Source organism: Anomaloglossus baeobatrachus, unplaced genomic scaffold, assembly GCF_048569485.1.
Source record: "Anomaloglossus baeobatrachus isolate aAnoBae1 unplaced genomic scaffold, aAnoBae1.hap1 Scaffold_3095, whole genome shotgun sequence".
NCBI lineage: Eukaryota > Metazoa > Chordata > Amphibia > Anura > Aromobatidae > Anomaloglossus > Anomaloglossus baeobatrachus.
Window position 1 is genome coordinate 30,694 of NW_027442508.1, and position 21,677 is coordinate 52,370.

Genomic DNA, 21,677 nt, shown 5'->3' on the forward strand with positions numbered 1-21,677 from the left:
TGTTTGTGTGTGTGTGTATACAGTAAAGACCAAAAGTTTGGACACACCTTCTCATCTCTAGAACAACTGTTAAGAGGAGACTTTGTGCAGCAGGCCTTCATGGTAAAATAGCTGCTAGGAAACCACTGCTAAGGACAGGCAACAAGCAGAAGAGACTTGTTTGGGCTAAAGAACACAAGGAATGGACATTAGACCAGTGGAAATCTGTGCTTTGGTCTGATGAGTCCAAATTTGAGATCTTTGGATCCAACCACCGTGTCTCTGTAGAAAAGGTGAACGGATGGACTCTACATGGCTGGTTCCCACCGTGAAGCATGGAGGAGGAGGTGTGATGGTGTGGGGGTGCTTTGCTGGTGACACTGTTTGGGGATTTATTCAAAATTGAAGGCATACAGAACCAGCATGGCTACCACAGCTTCTTGCAGCGGCATGCTATTCCATCCGGTTTGCATTTAGTTGGACCATCATTTCTTTTTCAACAGGACAATGACTCCAAACACACCTCCAGGCTTTGTAAGGGCTATTAGACTAAGAAGGAGAGTGATGGGGTGCTACGCCAGATGACCTGGCCTCCACAGTCACTAGACCTGAACCCAATCAAGATGGTTTGGGGTGAGCTGGACCGCAGAGTAAAGGCAAAAGGGCCAACAAGTGCTAGCATCTCTGGGAACTCCTTCAAGACTGTTGGAAAACCATTTCCAGTGACTACTTCTTGAAGCTCATTAAGAGAATGCCAAGAGTGTGCAAAGTAGTAATGAAAGCAAAAGGTGGCTACTTTGAAGAACCTAGAATATAAGACATATTTTCAGTTGTTTCACACTTTCTTAATTATTTCATTCCACATGTTTTCATTCATATTTTTTGATGCCTTCAATGTGAATCTACAATTTTCAAAGTCATGAAAAAAAAGAAAACTCATTGAATGAGAAGGTGTGCACTGTGTGTGTGTATATGTATTTGTGTGTGTGTGTATATATATATATATATATATATAATTAATCCCCTTCAGCAAGTACTGTAACAACAATACCTATAACATCAAATGAGTTTAAAGCCAAAAAAAAGTTATTCCATTTTTATAAAAGATTTTCCTTTTTTATTAAAATGTTTAAAATTGAACAAAATAATTACAATGAACAAATTGGGGGATATGCAACGAACATTCCTCTTCATCATGACATCCATATACGAATCATGTGTTTATACCGGAAATATCTATATTGAAAAATGCAAATAAGAGATAATGAATATCCATTACATATTGTTGGAAAAATTGTCCAAGATATAGATTTCTCAAAATTAATTACTAAAAGTCACTGTTGTGCAACAATAAAATTAATCCAAATGATTGGTTAAAAAGAAAATATACATATATATTCAGGCTAGTGCAAATATATCATAGTAAATAGTTCAACATATCTATTGCACAGCCCAAAAATAAAAAATATATATTATTGCACCAGCCCAGATGTGCAAAATTGCTATATGAGAACAAAAAAATATATTGCACAGACCCTAAAGTATACACAAATTGTCCAAGATATACCTTATTTTTCGTTAAATAAGACGCACTTTTGTTCCCCCAAATTTTGGGGGAAAGTAGGGGGTGCGTCTTATAAGCCGAATATACGGGGGGGATTTATAATATATAAATATATATAAATATAAATATATATATATATATATATATATATATATATATATATATATATATATATATTATATATATATATATATAAATATATATATATATATAATATATATATATATATATATATATATATATATATATATATATTTATACATTTATACTGCAGGGTCCGCTCTGGAGCGCTGCTGGGGGCAGGTGAGTGTTGGATCTCCTGCTCCCGCTCATATAATATGCACAGCCGCTGTCCATCACCATGGTGCTGAAATCGGACCGCAGTGACGGACTGGGGTAGCGGTGCATATTATATGAGCCTGCGCACCCCTGTGATCGCACATGCCCCCCCCTGTGTTAGATATGGCCCCCATGCTGCTGGTCATCCTAAAATAAAAAAGCTTTACTTGCCCCCTCCAGCGTCTCTCCCCGGTGTCCCTGCTTCCACTGTGATCAGGCAGGCACGCAGAGATAAGATCACTCTGCTGTGCCGATCACATGACCGGCACCAAGAACCAGGAAGTGGAGGAACAGAAGCACGGAGGGAGACAGGAGGGAGATCAGCGCTGGAGGAGGTAAGGAAAGAGTGTTTTATTTTACTATGGGCAGCAGCATGGGGGCGATATCTAACACAGGGGAACGTGTGCAATCCATAGGGGACCATAGGCAGCAAAGGGGAATGTGTGCAATCCATAGGGGGCCATAGGCAGCACAGGGGAATGTGTGCAATCCATAGGGGGCCATAGGCAGCACAAGGGAACGTGTGCAATCCATAGGGGGCCATAGGCAGCACAGGGGAACGTGTGCAATCCATAGGGGGCCATAGGCAGCACAGGGGAACATGTGCAATCCGTAGGGGGCCATAGGCAGCACAGGGGAACGTGTGCAATCCATAGGGGGCCATAGGCAGCACAGGGGAACGTGTGCAATCCATAGGGGGCCATAGGCAGCACAGGGGAACATGTGCAATCCGTAGGGGGCCATAGTCAGCACAGGGGAACGTGTGCAATCCGTAGGGGGCCATAGGCAGCACAGGGGAACGTGTGCCAGCACAAGGGGGCTATATTCAATATAAGGGGGCCAAATCCAGATTAAGGGGGCTAATTTTAGGATGGGGGGTTATGAGGGACATATATCCTATATGATTTGTTAGACGGACACTGGCATTATAAAATGGACCCCATTTAACATTAAAAAAAAAAATTATTTTCCTTCACCAAATTTGGGGGTGCGTCTTATAATCAGGTGCGTCTTATAAAGCGAAAAATACGGTAGATTTCTCAAAATTGGTCACTGTTGTGCAATGCAGGTAATCCAAATGGTCACAGAAAATATATTCTGGCTAATGCAAATGTATCATAATAAATAGAAAGTTCAATATATCTATTGCACAGCCCAAAAATAAACAATATACACTATATTGCATGAACCCAGATGTGCAAAATTGCTACATGGGAACAAAGAATTGGTATTTCAATGTATTGTACGGACCCTAAAAGGTACACAAAGAAAACAAAAAATCAGAATAGAAGGACACGCAAAAAATAGATATTGCACAATCTCTGAAAGGTATGTTCAAAATTAGCCATAAAGAACTGCTGCAAACACTATATACCTGTGGTACTACAGGGTCAGGTGGTTGGCCCTGCAAAGTAGTTGGGCATAAAGGAAGAAAAGTTCCAATAGACAGATCTCAATAACATAAGTGGATGAGATTAAAGCCCAATAAAATATTCACACCGGCATGCAGCAGAACTGCTATTGATCTCGGATAAACAAAGCATTCCGATACACAGAATGTCAGGCTGGAAGATAAATACCGTGCAGGACATGTGTGAAGAGGAGTAAATACCCTAACGCACGTTTCGCCTGGGGCTTTCCTCATATATGTTTTCTGTGACCAACCATTTGGATGAAATCCATACATTGCACAACAGTGACCTTTAGTGACCAATTTTGAGAAATCTATATTTTGGACAATTTTTGTATACTTCTTTAGGGTCTGTGCAATATATTCTTGGTTCTCGTACAGCAATTTTGCACATCTAGGCTGGTGCAATAATATATATTTTTATTTTTGGGCTGTGCAATAGATACGTTGAACTTTCTATTTATTATGATATATTTGCCTGAATATATATGTACTAGAAGGTGGCCCGATTCTAACAGGGTATTCTAGAATTTACGTATTGTGTAGTTAATGTATGATTTTTGATAGATATAGAGATATATATATATATATATATATATATATATATATATATATCTCTATATCTATATCTATCTATATTTTTCACTTTATAAGATGCACCTGATTATAAGACGCACCTAGGTTTTAGAGGAGGAAAATAAAAAAAAAAAAAGAATTGAGCCAAATAGTGTGCTAAAACATTTTAATAAAATTAAAAAAAACATTATTTTAACAATTTAGACTCAACAGGAGGGTCTGTTATGGGGGGATCTGTGGATGATGCACTGCTGTGGGGGACCTGTGGATAACGCACTGCTTTGGGGGACCTGTGGATGACACTGCTATGGGGAACCTGTGGATGGCGCACTGTTATGGGGGACCTGTGGATGATGCACTATTATTGGGGACCTGTGTATGACGCACTATTATGGGGGACCTGTGGATGACGCACTATTATGGGGGACCTGTGGATGACGCACTATTTTGGGGGACCTGTGGATGACGCACTGCTATGGGGGACCTGTGGATGACGCACTATTATTGGAAACCTGTGGATGACGCACTATTATGGGGGACCTGTGGATGACGTACTATTATGGGGGACCTGTGGATGACGCACTATTATGGGGGACCTGTGGATGACGCACTATTATGGGGGACCTGTGGATGACGCACTATTATGGGGGACCTGTGGATGACGCACTATTATGGGGGACCTGTGGATGACGCACTATTATGGGGGACCTGTGGATGACGCACTATTATGGGGGATCTGTGGATAACGCACTGCTATGGGGGACCTGTGGATGACACACTGCTATGGGGGACCTGTGGATGACGCACTGCTATGGGGGACCTGTGGATGACGCACTATTATGGGGACCTGTGGATGACGCACTATTATGGGGACCTGTGGATGACGCACTATTATGGGGGACCTGTGGATGACGCACTATTATGGGGGACCTGTGGATGATGCACTGTTATGTGGGATCCGTGGATGACACGGCTATGGGAGACCTGCATGATGCACTTTTATGGGGATCTGGGACTACCACCCCCCTCATCCTTAGGAATACACCCATGTTCTGTATACCATACATGGCTGTATTCTGAAAGATGAGGGGGGTGGTAGTCACATTAACACTTTGGCCACTACATTAGTCCCTCCCTGGAGTGTTTACACTAAAGGACTACAGCCCCCATCATCCTTCTGAATACACCGATTGATACAGTATATTCTGAAGGATGATGATGGAGGTTGTGTTCCCCTTCAGTGTTTTTTGCTCACCTATTAGGACCCTTCGTTCAACTGATAACATTTGTCAGGCTCAGATCACTGATTGGTGGAGGCAGCTCTCCAGAAGTTGTCTCCACCAATCAGCATCCAGCCCTAGCGAGGAGAGGGAGAATCGTTCTTCTCTCTCTCCTTTCTTATGATAGTCTCCGGCTGCTGCGGAGATCTAAAATGGAGCCCGCGCATGCGCAGATCGCGATCTTTGAGAGCCGCGATCTCTATCTGCGCCTGCGTAGCCTCCGACGCGATGGACTTCAGGAAAATGGCTACAGAAAGCAGCGCATGCGCAGATGGAGATCTCGCTTCTCCGAGATCTCCATCTGCGCCTACGTCACCTCCGCAGCCATTTTCCGGAAGTCGCGTTGGAGGCAGCACAGGCGCAGATAAAGATTTCGGCTATGGTGACCGCCACCGCAGCCGATTGCCAGGGGATCCATGGCTGCCGCCACCGCAACAGATTGCCGCGGGATCCATGGCGGCTGCCTCTGCAGCCGATTGCCGGGGATCCACTGCGGCCGCACCAGCCTTCTGTGACTCACTCCACCGCCGCATTACTGCCCGGTAAGTTACAGTCACTTTGTAAGACGCACCCCTATTTTCCCCACAATTTTGGGGGGAAAAAAGTGCGTCTTATAAAGCGAAAAATACGGGGTATGTAATATATATATATATATATATATATATATATATATATATATATATATATATATATATATATATATATATATATATATATATATATATATATATATATAATGTTGTGTGTAGTTGCCAAGTGTTTGTGTAGGGCACTGTAAATGCTCCATCCCCAATGCTGCGCACCTCCCATCGTGCTCCATCCCCCATGCTGCGCACCTCCCATCGTGCTCCATCCCCCATGCTGCGCACCCCCTATCGTGCTCCAATCCACATGCTGCGCACCCCCCATCGTGCTCCATCCGACATGCTGCGCACCCCCCATCGTGCTCCATCCGACATGCTGCGCACCCTCCATCGTGCTCCATCCGACATGCTGCGCACCTCCCATCGTGCTCCATCCCCCATGCTGCGCACCCCCCATGCTGCGCGCCCCCTATCGTACTCCAACCCCCATGCTGCGCACCCCCATCGTGCTCCATCCGACATGCTGCGCACCCCCAATTGTGCTCCATCCCCCATGCTGCGCACCCCCAATTGTGCTCCATCCGACATGCTGCGCACCCCCTATTGTGCTCCATCCGACATGCTGCGCACCCCCAATTGTGCTCCATCCGACATGCTGCGCACCCCCATCGTGCTCCATCCGACATGCTGCGCACCCCCCATCGTGCTCCATCCGACATGCTGCGCACCCTCCATCGTGCTCCATCCGACATGCTGCGCACCCCCCATCGTGCTCCATCCCTCATGCTGCGCACCCCCCATTGTGCTCCATCCCCCATGCTGCGCACCCCCAATTGTGCTCCATCCGACATGCTGCGCACCCCCTATTGTGCTCCATCCGACATGCTGCGCACCCCCAATTGTGCTCCATCCGACATGCTGCGCACCCCCCATCGTGCTCCATCCGTCATGCTGCGCACCCCCCATCGTGCTCCATCCGACATGCTGCGCACCCCCCATCGTGCTCCATCCGACATGCTGCGCACCCTCCATTGTGCTCCATCCGACATGCTGCGCACCCCCCATCGTGCTCCATCCCCCATGCTGCGCACCCCCCATCGTGCTCCATCCCCCATGCTGCGCACCCCCCATCGTGCTCCATCCCCCATGCTGCGCACCCCCCATCGTGCTCCATCCCCCATGCTGCGCACCCCCCATCGTGCTCCATCCCCCATGCTGCGCACCCCCCATCGTGCTCCATCCCCCATGCTGGGGCCGCCGGGGGCGGGTCCGAGCGTGGCAACGAGTGCCGGGGGTGGGGATTGAGCGGGCGAGGAGTCAGCGTATGGTAACCATGATACACATTGGGTAACTAAGGGAAGCGCTTCCTATAGTTACGCGATGTGTATCATGGTTACCAGCGTACACCGGCTCGGTCAAGATCCCAGCGGGGCCGAGCGTGCCAACGTGTGGCGGGGGCGAGCGGGCGAGGCGTCAGCGTATGCCGGCTCCCTGCACATGTGTACCAGGAGCCGGTCTACGCTGGAGCGGGGCTGAGTGGGCGAGGCGTCAGCGTATGCCGGCTCCCTGCACATGTGTACTGGGAGCAGGTGTACGCTGGAGCGGGCGATGCGTGCGGAGGGCCGGGGCGAGCGGCTAATCCATGCGGGGGGCAGGGCCAGACCGAGGCGAGCGGCCAATCCGTGGGGGGGCGGGGCCAGGCCGAGCCCAGCAGCCAATCCGACAGTTGTGACTCTAACGACGCTGTCACGGTGACACTGTCACGGTGCCACAATTTTGGAGCAATACAGACAGAATAAGGCAAAACATATATATATATATATATATATATATATATATATATATATATATATATATATATATATATATTATATTTAGTTGTTTTTTTTTTGAACCAATCATTTGGATTAATTTCATTCGTTGCATAATAGTGACCTCTAGTGATCAATTTTGAGAAATTTATATTTTGGCCATTTTTTTCCAACAATATTTAATGGATATTCGTTATCTCTTATTTGCATTTTTCAAAATGTCTTTCTGGTATAAACATGTGATTCGTATATGGATGTTATGATGAAGAGGAATGTTCGTTGCATATCCCCCAATTTGTTCATTGTAATTATTTTGTTTGCTCAATTTTAAACACTGTAATAAAGGAAAATCTTGTATAAAAAGAGAACGTTTTTGTCCTTAAACTAATTTGATCTTATAGGTGTTCTTTTGATCATAGAGCAAAGAAAAAAAAAGTGGAATAAAAAGCAATCAAAAAGTCATATGTAAAGAAAAAACAAGCTGCAATACAGCTTTGTCAGCCAAAAGATAAAAAAACCTATAGCTCTCAGAATACAGCAATGCTGTTTTTGAATCTTCTACAACCATGCACAAGCCTAAATCTGTGGAACAGAAGTATCGCTTGAGTCTGACGCAAATATTTGGTTAAGATTTTTTTTTTTTCCAGTTACAGGACCACATAAATCCACCCTGCGTACAGTAACACTAGCGAAGTCTGGACCCACCATTCAGTCTGCATACTTTCCTGGATAATGGTCATCCCGATTCCTTGAGACAAGCTGGTTATTTGTATGTCTTAAGCCTAATCAACTGGAAGGTGGAATCATGTTCATGGCCCGGACCTATGGAAACGGGATTTGTGGCGGCACAAGGATGAACAGGCAACGGCATATTCCTACATGGACCTCATAGGTTTTGAAGCGTTGGTCAATTACTAGTTCAGGTGTTTGCTTTTATGCATGGTTGTGTGAGCTTGAAAATCCTCATTTCCATTGATGTGTGGTACTAATATCTATATATTACCCAGGGAAGGATTTATGTATCTTAATCTGTGGCTTTTGGGTCAAAGAATCTTATATGGCGAGAAGTATAACCAGTGTTGTACCCTATTATATCTGGGGCTGTGGACACTTTTTTTTAATACTGTTTTTTTTTTTGCACATCACTACTGATCTGTTTAACATTTTAGTAATTTTATTCCAAAGAAATACTGGTATTTAAAAGCTTTCACTACCTCTTTTCTTGTGTAACGTCTCGTGTGTCTATTTTTGCTCTGATCCGACCGCTCTCATTCAGATCATTGTATATAATCTAAATAAATACTGTAAATAGTTAACTTTTCACAAGTGTTGAGTCATTTTTATATAATTCCTTTTTTAAAAATGTAAGAGGAGGGAAAAAGGAAGCTGTAATGGGATGGGCTGCGAGACATTACGGACTTTCCTCAAACAGGTTTCGATTAGGTCACTTGAAATGTGGAAGTCCTTTCTTCAATGTGTGTTTATCGGGTACAAAGCAGAAGCTACTTCCCTGAATTTCCTTGTAAAGGATGTAGCTAAATGGCCACATTGGCTGACATGAGCCGCACAGCCCAATTTTTTTTACTATATTTCTAGTACATTGTAGCATAGTGTAAGTAGATGGGATCACTTCTCACCCTGCTCTCATTATGCTATAATGTAACGGCTACATAGCGCAACCTCCTATTTTCATTTGCACTATTCCATTATAAAATAATTAAAACAACGATTACGCTTTAACGCAAAATTGCATCTTAATGCTCTACACTCATACACCGGGCAACAGGCTACAGCCAGAACGGCTGAGGGAGCGTCTAAGGCAGATGTGATTGCTCAGCTCTGTGTACACTATACAGGCCACAGGGTGGGTGGGATATGTGCAGGAGGGTCTGGAGCCAGCGAATGTCACTATAAGTGCAAACACAGTTTGAGAACTTCTACAGTGTATGTACATATCTTACAGTACTTGTGGCGCCCCTGAGGCTTTCGTCGCCACAGAGGTACTGCACCTCAGCCAGAGGTGTGGTATCCGATCCTGAGTAGGAAGGGGGTCATCTACCGGTTCACAGACAACCTGCACACACCAATTGTTAGGACACACACTGGGTCAGGGTTTAAGGCAGGTACCCCATTAATGCTGGGAGTAGCGAACAGTATACCTGGTTATGGGGCCTTAACACTAGAAGTCCCAGGAACTTTGAGCTCCATAGGGTTTCAATGGTAGAAATGTTAAATGACCCCTCTCTGGGACTTCTAGTGTTAAGTCCCAATCACTGTCCTGGAGGGGTGGAGCCTGGCAAGGGGGAGTGTAGGAGGAGTCAGTGGGTCAGTTAGGATAACCGGTTAGTTCAAGTTTGAACTAGGCAGTCTGTCAGAAGTTGACAGGAGGACGAGAGGGTCTGTGACAAACTCTGAGAGAAAGGAGTGAGGAGACTGGGTTTTTGTGGTGAAGACCCTGGGGCCCTGCTAGGTCCAGGTGATACCGAAGAGGAGGAAAAGGGTTCCAGACTGCCATGGATGTGCAGGAGGCCTCCGTGGACTTGTTCCACAAAGAACACCGGGGTGGAGGAATCTGGTCCCCAGGCTAAAGGAGTAAAACATTTCAGTTTAGTAATCCGAAGGCTCGGGAGATTGCTTCAGGCACCCGAGGCCCCAACCTGCCGCCCATCACCTGCAAGGGGGAGCAATAAAAGGACCGAAGTCAGACACCCTTTGGACAGGCTCGGTGGTGGAGGCGCAGGACAGTCTGGTGAAGGTTGGCGGTAGAGAGACGGCCAGGGATGGCACATTGAGGGGTGCACCGGTACTGACCTTTGACCTGCTCGGGATCGGCGGAGGCCCGCAACAGTGAATCCCGGCATACCACGGGTAACTGGTCAACGCAACAGTGAGTAAAACATCTTAACTGCAAGCCCTGTCGTCTGCTTTATCCTGCACCTCATCAACATACACCATAGACTTTACAAATTGATGCCTCGGGGTACCTGCTCCACCTGTGGGGAGCAAGAAACACCTCAGCTGCCATAACACCAGCAGCAGCGGCTCCACAGGTGGCGTCATGAATCTTATACAAACTTTATTACCATCTTCCCCCAATACTGCCACATTAATTGACTCCGCCAGGGTCACGGAGCCGGGCCCCACCACCGCTGACTAGCCCGGACTAGTCCTGCCCGACACGTGTCACCTAAAGCCCTGGGGCGGACGAGTTACCTTCACATACTTTAAAGCAGGGGTCTCAAAAACTCAGCCAGTTAAATGGGCCATGCACACTGACATGTGAAACAGGCCTAACAGAGCACAGCGTAGCTGCCTGTCACATGGGAGTCTAGACAGGATACTGTGACTCCTGAGCGTAACCTGTTTTTAGGTCTGACCAGCCGTGGAACGTGGCCAGAGCACCATACAGTACCACTCACGCTGTCTGAATTGTTCACATGACATTCCTTCTATAATTCTCTTCTTGAGGTTCAGAAGCGCTGAGCAAGGTGGGTGGTTGGAGCGGCTGTAGATCACAAATTATGTGGTGTGCACTATAGAATGACTAGCAAGTCTGACTCACCCAGGAAAGAAGTGAAGTGCTATCTGGATCAGGGCTGCAGAGTCAGTAAGCCAAACCCTCTGGCTCCCTCATGTTAAAGTGATAAAACTACCTTAGTAAAATTGTAACGTCAGGCTTGTAATCATTATTTTGCTGCAAAAATCAAGCTAGTTAGAACATAAAATATATTTATTGGAATACAGCTTTAGAACACAACAAACTTTAACAAATTGTAAATGTGCAATACACTATGCAGTAAGTTTTTTTGGGGGGGAACAGTTTTCTTCAAAAACATATGGAATAACATTGCTGCAGTCTATGAATTTATTCTGAGAAATAGTATCACCTCCATCAGATCCTCCTTCATAGATGATCTCAAATCTGACCTAATTATTTTAAGGCCAGAGAACAACCTCTCTACACTAACTTGGGTTGGTGGCAAAGCTGTAACCACATGGGCAACATCTTAACCAATTTCAGGCTATAAAGTGCTCATGCACAGTCAGTTTTGATGAACGTTTGAACTTTTCTACTGGGAGAGCAAGAGAAAACTTTTCCTGAAATATGGTCACTGTTTGCTATGGGAGTGGAATTTTTTTTTTCCTCTGTGGCAAAGCTTTGCCTGCTCTGTCATCCAAATACTTTTCAAAATTAAACTCCTCTTATGAGATTAAAGATACTGCAGCAGTAGCACTGGCATGACCCATGGTCTCTTGCTCTTGGCAATCCTGTAGCCGCTCATCTGAACTGCTGTTTCTTTTCCCTTAATAAGCTGTTAATCATCCAGCAATATACAATAACTTGAGTCCACATAAACAGCTGCCAGAAGAATTTTATTTTCTAATCGTGTCTCTCTGCTTCATGGAAGTAGCAATGCCATCTGCAATAAAACCTCCACTTTAGGACAGGCAAAACGGCAAGTTCTTCTACTCCTTTATGAAAATGCCAGGAGTTAAATCCTCAGCTTGTAATTTTTTAGGTTGGCCATGTCTAGAAGAAAGGGTTTCAGCTTAATCATTAAGTGCTGCCCCTCCGAGTGGCTTGAGCGACAGTTGCCCGTTTTTCAGCATGACTTTTCAAGGTGGAATCAATTTGAGGAAATTTGTTATAGCTGCCAAAACCCCTAACTTTGCAAGAGTGACAATCTGACAATCAGAGTTCCAGCATATCGCTTATTGCCAGTTGCAACGTGTGCACAACACAGCGCATTTGATGAATAGGAGATATTTGAAGCACCTTCAACAAAATTAATTCTAAAAGATCTTTTTGCTGTTGTTCTGTAGTAATAATGTTTGTTCCGGGTTACATGAACAGGACTGGGCTCCATCTCAAACATACTGAATTTGAGGTTTTCTTCTAGCTGCTGTTCACCTTCATTATTCTCTTTCATAGGTTTAATCATACATCTGTTTAAAGCATTGTTAGTTACAATAGCAAGAACGTGTATACTGCATTGAACTCTATTAACTCTCATATATTGGCATAGTTGGTCCATTTTATACCGACTTCACCAAAACAAGATACTGACTCCACAGCCTGATCTGACACTGGGAGTCATGCAGCCCTTACGAGGCTGAGTACCTGCCAGGGCACTGCAAAAAGAGAGGCTACCATGCCAAAAACCGCAATACAGGGCTACTGCAAGGGACCTACTTCACTCTTCTGTCTTGAATTGAAGAAGCTCGGTCCTGCGACTAGAAATGTGGAAGTCTTGACTCCATCTTCTCGTCCATGTAAACAGCGGGCAGGAGACCACAGCCCTGGTACTTCATCTAGCGGTACAGGCGCAAACATACCAACTGAAATATTACAGCGTGTACTCTCCAATGCTGTATGGGTGAAAGAGTGCACTATTACACCATGCAAAGTCTCCTTAAGGAGAATAGTGTTCCCCCATGGTCCCCACATAGCTTCTCATGAGCCAGATCAGACACCCCATACTTTGCACTGACGACGGGCAACCACCCTGAAACACTGTCTGCAAATTGGGATTCTGATCTGGCATAAATCCTAAGTCATATGCAAAGGATTGTTAAAAATCCACTTTTGACTTTTAGGATCGCTACTTCCAATAGGTGGCGCTGCGCTAGAGTTTGTCTCCTTTCCTGGAAAGACAATTTGACTATTACACCATGTAATCCTAACCTAGCCTCAAGGCCTAAAATTGGTCTGAGAATAAGACCTCAGTTGCCTCCAACTGACACTACAAAAAAAGTGAGGCAACCTAATGCTAGCAGGAGAGGGACAGTCTGCTGGGGATAAGCCAATTTTCATTTAGGATGGAATAAGTGTCAGCCTCCACGTGGCAGCAGAGTGTTCCATGGTTAGTCTCCACCTATGAAGTGGCTGAGAATTACCCATAAATTAACACTTTATTTGTACATGCAACACAAATGTCTGAGGCCTAATGTATTATCTTTGTGAAAATGAAAAATGAGGTTGAAGCAACATGTCGGAAAAATGGTTTCTTATTCTCATGGCTCAATGTTAAAATTCTGTGAAGCATCTGCTGATTGAATGTGCTCACCACACCTCTAGATCATTTCTGTGAAATGGGTAGTTTGGAGAATGGTGTTACTTGGGGGGGGGGTTCCACTGTTTAGGCACATCAGGGCTCTGCAAATGCGGTATGATGTCTACTATCTCAGCCATTTTTGAGTTCCACAAGTCAACTACCACTCCTCTTCTGAACTCTGCTGTGTGCCCAAACAGTTGTTTTCCCACCACATATGGGCTATTGATACACTCAGGAGATAAGACATGATTTGTTGTGCAATTTCTTCTGTTACCTTTGTGAAAATGAAAACATTTGGAGCTCAAGCAACATTTTTGTGGGAAAAAGTAAATTTTCATTATTAATCCTTTAGGTGCTTTACAGGAATTAAAGCAATGAGGATGGGAAATAAACTTCCTGAACGTGGGTTTGAGTAGTTTTTACAATGGTGTCACTGTTTTTGTTCTGTCACAGATCCCACAAAAACACTTCAAATGTAAGGTGTCCCTAAAAAAAAATTGTTTTTCAAATTTTGTTGTTAATATGACAACCCTTCGAACACCAGAAAAAAAAAATGGTGCTTAAGTAAAGTAGATGTACCAAAGTTTGTTATACAGTCATATGAAAACGTTTGGGCACCCCTATTAATGTTAACCTTTTTTCTTTATAACAATTTGGGTTTTTGCAACAGCTATTTCAGTTTCATATATCTAATAACTGATGGACTGAGTAATATTTCTGGATTGAAATGAGGTTTATTGTACTAACAAAAAATGTGCAATCCGCATTTAAACAAAATTTGACCGGTGCAAAAGTATGGGCACCTCAACATAAAAATGACATTAATATTTTGTAGATCCTCCTTTTGCAAAAATCAGCCTCTAGTCGCTTCCTGTAGCTTTTAATGAGTTTCTGGATCCTGGATGAAGGTATATTTGACCATTCCTGTTTACAAAACAATTCCAGTTCAGTTAAGTTTGATGGTTGCAGAGCATGGACAGCACGCTTCAAATCATCCCACAGATTTTCAATGATATTCAGGTCTGGGGACTGGGATGGCCATTCCAGAACATTGCAATTGTTCCTCTGCATGAATGCCTGAGTAGATTTGGATCATTGTCTTGCTGAAATATCCATCCCCTACGTAACTTCAACTTCGTCACTGATTCTTGCACATTATTGTCAAGAATCTGCTGATACTGAGTTGAATCCATGCGACCCTCAACTTTAACAAGATTCCCGGTGCCGGCATTGGCCACACAGCCCCAAAGCATGATGCAACAGCCACCAAATTTTACTGTGGGTAGCAAGTGCTTTTCTTGGAATGCCGTGTTTTTTTGCCTCCATGCATAACGCCTTTTTGTATGACCAAACAACTCAATCTTTGTTTCATCAGTCCACAGGACCTTCATCCAAAATGTAACTGGCTTGTCCAAATGTGCTTTTGCATACCTCAGGCGACTGTTTGTGGCGTGCTTGCAGAAACGGCTTCTTTCGCATCACTCTCCCATACAGCTTCTCTTTGTGCAAAGTGCGCTGTATTGTTGACTGATGCACATTGACACCATCTGCAGCAAGATGATGCTGCAGGTCTTTGGAGGTGGTCTGTGGATTGTCCTTGACTGTTCTCACCATTCTTCTTCTCTGCCTTTCTGATATTTTTCTTGGCCTGCCACTTCTGGGCTTAACAAGAACTGTACCTATGTTCTTCCATTTCCTTACTATGTTCCTCACAGTGGAAACTGACAGTTTAAATCTCTGAGACAACTTTTTGTATCCTTCCCCTGAACAATTATGTTGAATAATCTTTGTTTTCAGATCATTTGAGAGTTATGAGGAGCCCATGATGCCACTCTTCATAGGAAATTCAAATAGGAGAACAAATTGCAAGTGGCCACCTTAAATACCTTTTCTCATGATTGGATACACCTGCCTATGAAGTTCAAAGCTCAATGAGGTTACAAAACCAATTTAGTGCTTCAGTAAGGCCCTTTTCACACGTCAGTGAAAAACACTTACGTTTTTCACTGGCGTGTAAAACACGCACATGTCCCTCCGTGTGCCGTGAATTACAGCACATGTGGGTTGTCTAAGTGCAATCCGGGCTCTGTTCTCCGTGGCCTGTGATTGCACTTCGAGATTAACTCACCTGCGCGCGCTTCTGCTCTCCATGGTGCTGATCGCTCCCGCGGTGCAGCATCCGGCCGGCGCTGACCCCCGCAGCAGCTGCTTCCGGGTCGGCTGTGTCGTGCATCATGAATATGCGCGACAGTAATGAGCCGGCTCAGAAGCAGCAAGCTGCACGGGCTGCAGAGGACATCGCTGGAGCCGGGTGAGTAAAAAGAAGGATTTTTGTGTACTCACCGTAAAATCTCTTTCTCTGAGTCTTCATTGGGGGACACAGGACCATGGGTGTATGCTGCTGTGACTAGGAGGCGGACACTAAGTAGACATAAAAAAAAGTTAGCTCCTCCCTAGCAGTGTACACCCTGAGCCGGAGGCGGATCTATGCCAGTTTAGTGTACAAGCAGTAGTAGGAGAAACGTGAACAACCATAACTAATCAAGATAATAACAAGAAACACACAGTATCTTATCTAAACCTATACTATATATAAAAATATATATATATATATATTTATATATTGACCTAAATAAGCCGGGTACAGAAGAACGTGTTCCCATAAAGAACCAGTAACATCCGGCAAACTAAGAGCAACCGAATATCCAAACAGGGTGGGTGCTGTGTCCCCCAATGAAGACTCAGAGAAAGATTTTACGGTGAGTACACAAAAATCCTTCTTTCTCTATCGCTTTCATTGGGGGACACAGGACCATGGGACGTCCAAAAGCAGTCCCTGGGTGGGTACAGGAGTAATCATACGGATTCAACCATATCCAAAAACTAAGAATGCTCGGTGCAAAAGTATACCAGCTTATCATGGGTGTGCGACAGACCCTTGCTGTATCCTGGAAAAGGTATGAAAAGCTTGACCACGCGGCGGATCTGTAGACTTGCTCGGCTGACGCCTGGCATCTGATTGTCCTAGACGCCCTAATTGCACAGCTGGAAAGGCTTTTACACCCCTCGGAGAAAACCTGACTCCAATTCTGTAGGCCTCTGATATGGTCGGCCTGATCTAACTTGCAATGGTAGCCTTGGACGCCGGCATGCCCCTCCTGGGCCCCGTAGACAGGACGAATAGGCCGTCTAAGTTGCAGGAGGGCATGGATCTCGAAACGAAACTCCTCCGAGCTCGCACTAGATCCGGTGTAAACCGTGACCTCTCCAAGGATCGAATGAAGGCTGGACCGAAGGATGGAAGCACAATCACCTCATTCAGATACTACTTCTAGTAGGAAAAAACCGGAGACGGGTGCCGAACAATCTCATCTTGGTGGAAAAACAAGAAAAAAATGACCCGCATGAGAGGGCTGACAGTTCAGACCTTCCTCTGATTGAAGTGACTGCCATCAACAAATCCACCTTCCCGGATAGACGTGAGATTAAGGATCGAACGGGGCAAATTGAAGAGACCCTAGAGCCAGCTGGAGGTCCCATGGTTCTAGCGGGGAACGATCTAGCGGTGCCAGATGGACGACTCCTTGGATGACCGTCCTGACTTGCGGCCGAGATGCAACATTTCTCTGGAAATAAACAGATAGAGCCGACACCTGCCCTTTGAAGGTTGCTGGCGAGAGACCCTCCTGTAAGCCTGACTGTAGGAAGGCCAGTAACACTGGGAGTGACAGATCCAGTGGAGATGAGTTGACGTTGACCTCACACTCTTGAAAAAAGGCCTTTCCGGTGCGGTAGTATATGTTTGAAGACGGAGACTTCTGAGAGCTGACCATAGTCTGCATCATCTGTGGGATAAAGCCTGCCTGGGCTAGTAGCCATGGTTCCACAGCCATGCGGCCAAATCGAGAACCCCTGAATATTGATGGAAGAGAGGACTTTGCGACAGGAAGCTCAGACGATCTAGAAGCTACCATGGGGTGTCTGATGAGCTGCATGATCTCTGCGAACCACGCTTGCCTGGGTCAATCCATGGCAATGAGAGACACTGGGATGCCCCTCTGAGTTTCTTGAGGACTCTTGGGATCAGTGGAAGCGGAAGAAAGATGAAGGGAAACCTGAAAACTGATTTCCCGGAGGTATACAAGCGTCGACTCCTGGCGCTTGCCGGTCGTGGTAAAGGGAGATGAACTGTGTGACTTGATTGTTGAATCGAGAAGCCATCAGGTCCACATTCAGAATACCTCAATTCGAGGCAGATCCATTCGAAAGCCTCTCCGTTGAGGGATCATTCGCCTGCTGCCAGACCTTGCTGATATAGTCTGCAGCCCAATTCTCCACAGCTGGAAAAATGATTGCGGACAAAATCTGGAGTGGTGAGGCTATGCCCACTGTAAGATCTTGTTCACCTATGTCATCGCCATGACGCTCCTTATTCCTCCCAGGTGATGTCCGACTGGATCCTAGATGGCGATTCTTGTATGAAGGGCTGAAGAATCTGTAGGGCTAGGAGAAAAAAAACTCTGATCCCTAAAAAAAAATTGATAGGCAGATGGCTCTCCTGGGAGGACCACCGACCGTAAGCCGTGTGTTTTGGAACACCGCTCCCCAGTCCGAAGACTGATATCGGTGGTGACTGCCTGCCAGTGTACTGGTAACCGATGAGGGCTGCTGGTCCACCCTAGAAGCGAGCGGCGGGTTCCCAGAGTCAATTGGATCCTGCGATTCAAGGTGAATAGAGAATTGTCCCATCTGTTCGGCCAAGTCAGCTTAATGAGACGAAGGTGGAAGCGACAAACGGAAACGCCTCTATTGCCGCCACCATCCGACTGAGGACTCTCCGGCTTGGAGAGACGGAGAATCTGGAGATCTCTTTGGAGGGACATGCGACCTTGGATGGCATCGAACTCCATGCCAAGACAGGCAATCCTGCTGGCCGGGGTCAGAGAGGGCTTCTTCCGATTGATGAGCTAGCCGAGTCGGGGCAGGATATCGATGGTGACCTGAACACTTAGGAGACAGTTATCAAAAAAGAAGAACCCCTGATCAACCAGGCGTCCAGGTACAGAATCACCAAAAATGATCGTCTGCCATTGCGAAACGCAGGCAACATATGTGCTGTTGGCAAATTAGGTGTGACCTGTATGTCAGACGATAGACTTGCTGAAAACTCTATTATTTAACCTGAGTCCAGCATCTCTCCGACCCAGGCGTCTGTGATCCAAGTCCGCCAGGCGTGACTGCGATGAGACAGGCGCCCCCGCTTGGTCAGCGCACACGCGCAACGACCAGGAGTCATCTAGCGGGCTAGCGCTGTGATCCGGACGTCGTCGTCGATGGCTGGCATGGCTTAGAAACGCCAGAAAGGGCATGCATTGAGGGGCGGAATCTTCCTGTTCCTCTGCGGGGACCTGGTTTTCTTGTGTGTGTGGAACCGAAGCTCCCGTGATCTCGTCGATAATCTGATCCAGCCAGTCCCCAAACAAACGACCTCCTGTAAAGGGGAGGGCTGTAAGTGATATCCTAGAAGCCGCATCCGCATACCAGGCTCTGAGCCAGATCGCCCGACAGATGGCCCCCGTGCTGCTAGCCGCTTTCACTGGGCAGTAAGCTGCTGACAGAGATGCGATGAGTATGTACTCACCCGCTAGTGCAATCTGTGTAGCCAAGTTGAACTCCGGATTGCTCGATCCCGCGCGAAAAACCGTTGTGGAGGTTATCGTCCCCGGACATCATGGATGCTGCCAGCTAGATGGCGGCAAAGGCAGTAGGAGTACAGTGGCTGCCGTCTGAAGAGAAACCGAACGGGCACTCTCTCGGTGTTTTGATCTGTGGCGTCTCGGAGCGATGCCCCGTGCGGGAGAGATAGTACTGGAAGATGACAGCCGGAAAAAAACAGCAGGGCGACCATAGGCGAGCCTGCCAATTCCTTCCTGAGAGCCTCAGGAAGGGGGAAAGGAAATCAAACGACTTACCATTGTTGAATATCTTGACCGGTTGTCGTCTGTGCTTGTATAGAATTTCAGCAACGACTGGATGGTCACCGAATTGCCTGTGTGCCCGCTGAACCTGTTTTAAGGAGACATGCAAGCACTGGGTAGCCACAGAGTCCGGTCTGGAGCTCTAGCGTATGACTTACCGCTTTGGCCGGACTATCCACCCTACCTCTGACCTCAGTCCTCTGATATGGAATCAGCATCGAGGCTGCATCCGACTCTTCTCCTGAAAAAGGGTCGGCCGGTCTCTGAGACGAGGAACACTCGGGGCCTGGAGGTGATAGAGATCTCCGGGAGGGCTTGAGAGGAGGCCCAGCAGGTCCCCTTCTGCGCTCCAGTAGTAGGGTCTGGATCAGACCGACTGTTGTCCAGAGCCAGCTGGACCGGGGGGAGCATGGTCGGGTGTAGGGAGCGACTGCAACGCCTGCGCGATGGTCCTAGACGCCCTTGAGAGAGCGTCCACAGACTGGGATAGAGGGCCTACCCCTCCGGATAAGGGAGTGCAGCGGAGCTCGGGTGCTGGCGGTGACATGGGGCGCAAGCCATGCGGGGGGCGTAGCCTGGATTGGGCGGATTTTACCTAGCAGGCTGTGCATGCATAAAAAGCTAAAAGGTGCTTAGGAAAAAACCACTAGTGACGCTAGGGGGGAGACAGGAGAAAAGGGGAAAAAAATTAAAGAGATATAGTCTGTTCCTAAGCAGGAGCAGCACTCACCCAAGTCCTGTGTCCCACCCAGGTCCGCAGAGGTCTCAGAAACTGCGGGGACAGAATTGCTGAAGAAAAAACGCAGCCTTTTTTTTTTTGCAGTAGGTGGGGCTGGCCGGCTTGGGACCGGGCAGGACCTGCAGGGGTCATGCTTGGGAAACAGCGCGCGCAACACGGGGAGGCGGAGCCCTGATGGTCCGAGGTAGGCCGAAGCAGGGGACTAGATTAGTGGGCGGTCCACCGGGAGCGCAGAAAAATCTTACCTGCGTTCTGCCGGCGTCGCTGTGATCCTCGGTCCCATCCTGCCTGCTGGAGAGTTGCCTGGGAAGAACTGCTGAGCGCTCCTGCGCTGTGTAACCACGATCCCCTGTGAACGTTGGGGAGGCCTGGTGTTGCTGAGCGCTCCTGCGCTGCAGCTGTGATCCTCTCCCTGGGTCCTGTATGGTAGGGGACACTGGGAGGAATGGGGGCATGCTGCAGCACTGAGCTGGCTGTCTCCGGGCAAAAGTCGAGGGGGGCGTGGCCAGAAAAGCGCGCGCGCGCAAACGGGGACGGAGCGCAGCGGCCTGAGGTAGGCCCGAAGCCGGGAGCTAAATTAGTGAGCGGCCGCAGGGAGCGCAGCGCTGCGCGCGGAGAAAATCCTACCTGCGTCCTGGCGGCGTCGCTCAGATCCACGGCCCCATCCTCTGATGCTGCGGCTGCCGGTGAGTCTAGTCTGCCCCTGGGAGACACCAGGGGGAAGCGCTGGGGGGCTTGGGGAACGCTGCAGAGCGCTCCTGCGCTGCATGCAGAGATCCACTGCCTGGGCCCAGGGTAGAAGGAAGAACGCTGGGGGAGGCCTGGTGCTGTGAGCGCTCCTGCGCTGCAGCCTGCGAACATCGGGTCCTGGGTAGCAGAGATTCCTCGTCGCCTCCACCAGAAGCACCCCTTGGGACGGTACCATAGGGGCCGACGGGGAGTGTGCCCTTACAAAAATAAAAATGTTCGACCCCAAGCAGCCCCTGGGCCGGTACCATGGGGCAGGAGGGGGAGAGGGCCTGGCGTCTCAAGCCTCAGACAACCCTGGGGACGGTACCCGTAGGGGAGGAGAGGGCGAGGGTTCTCTCTGATGCGGGCACTTTAACCCTGCAGAAGAGACAAAAAACCTAGAAGGATGAGAAGGCTGAGCGGCGCCGTATAGCAAGAAAAAAAACGGAAAGAACGAATAGCCTAGGCCAGTCATGGCGAACCTTTTACAGGCCGAGTGCCCAAACTGTAGCCCTAAACCCATTTTTTTCCCCGAAGTGCCAACCAATCCTATTATGTAAATAATTGATTGTAACCTTACCTTTGCAGTCTTCTCTTCAGCAGGGGGCATCACACTCATGCATGCTTACCA

The 21,677-nt window shown here is 47.2% G+C and overlaps 1 protein-coding gene across 1 annotated transcript in view; it reads left to right on the forward strand.

Moving 5' to 3' along the window:
* LOC142268747 (spindle assembly abnormal protein 6 homolog) overlaps positions 1 to 8,805 on the forward strand; it is a gene marked incomplete at its 5' end in the record, with an annotated part of 29,882 nt that extends 21,077 nt beyond the window's left edge. The window contains one exon of the mRNA XM_075332366.1: positions 8,192 to 8,805. Within this exon, the coding sequence (XP_075188481.1) occupies positions 8,192 to 8,277 (86 nt within the window). The remainder of the gene's footprint in view (positions 1 to 8,191) is intronic.
* Positions 8,806 to 21,677: the final 12,872 nt, after the last annotated feature.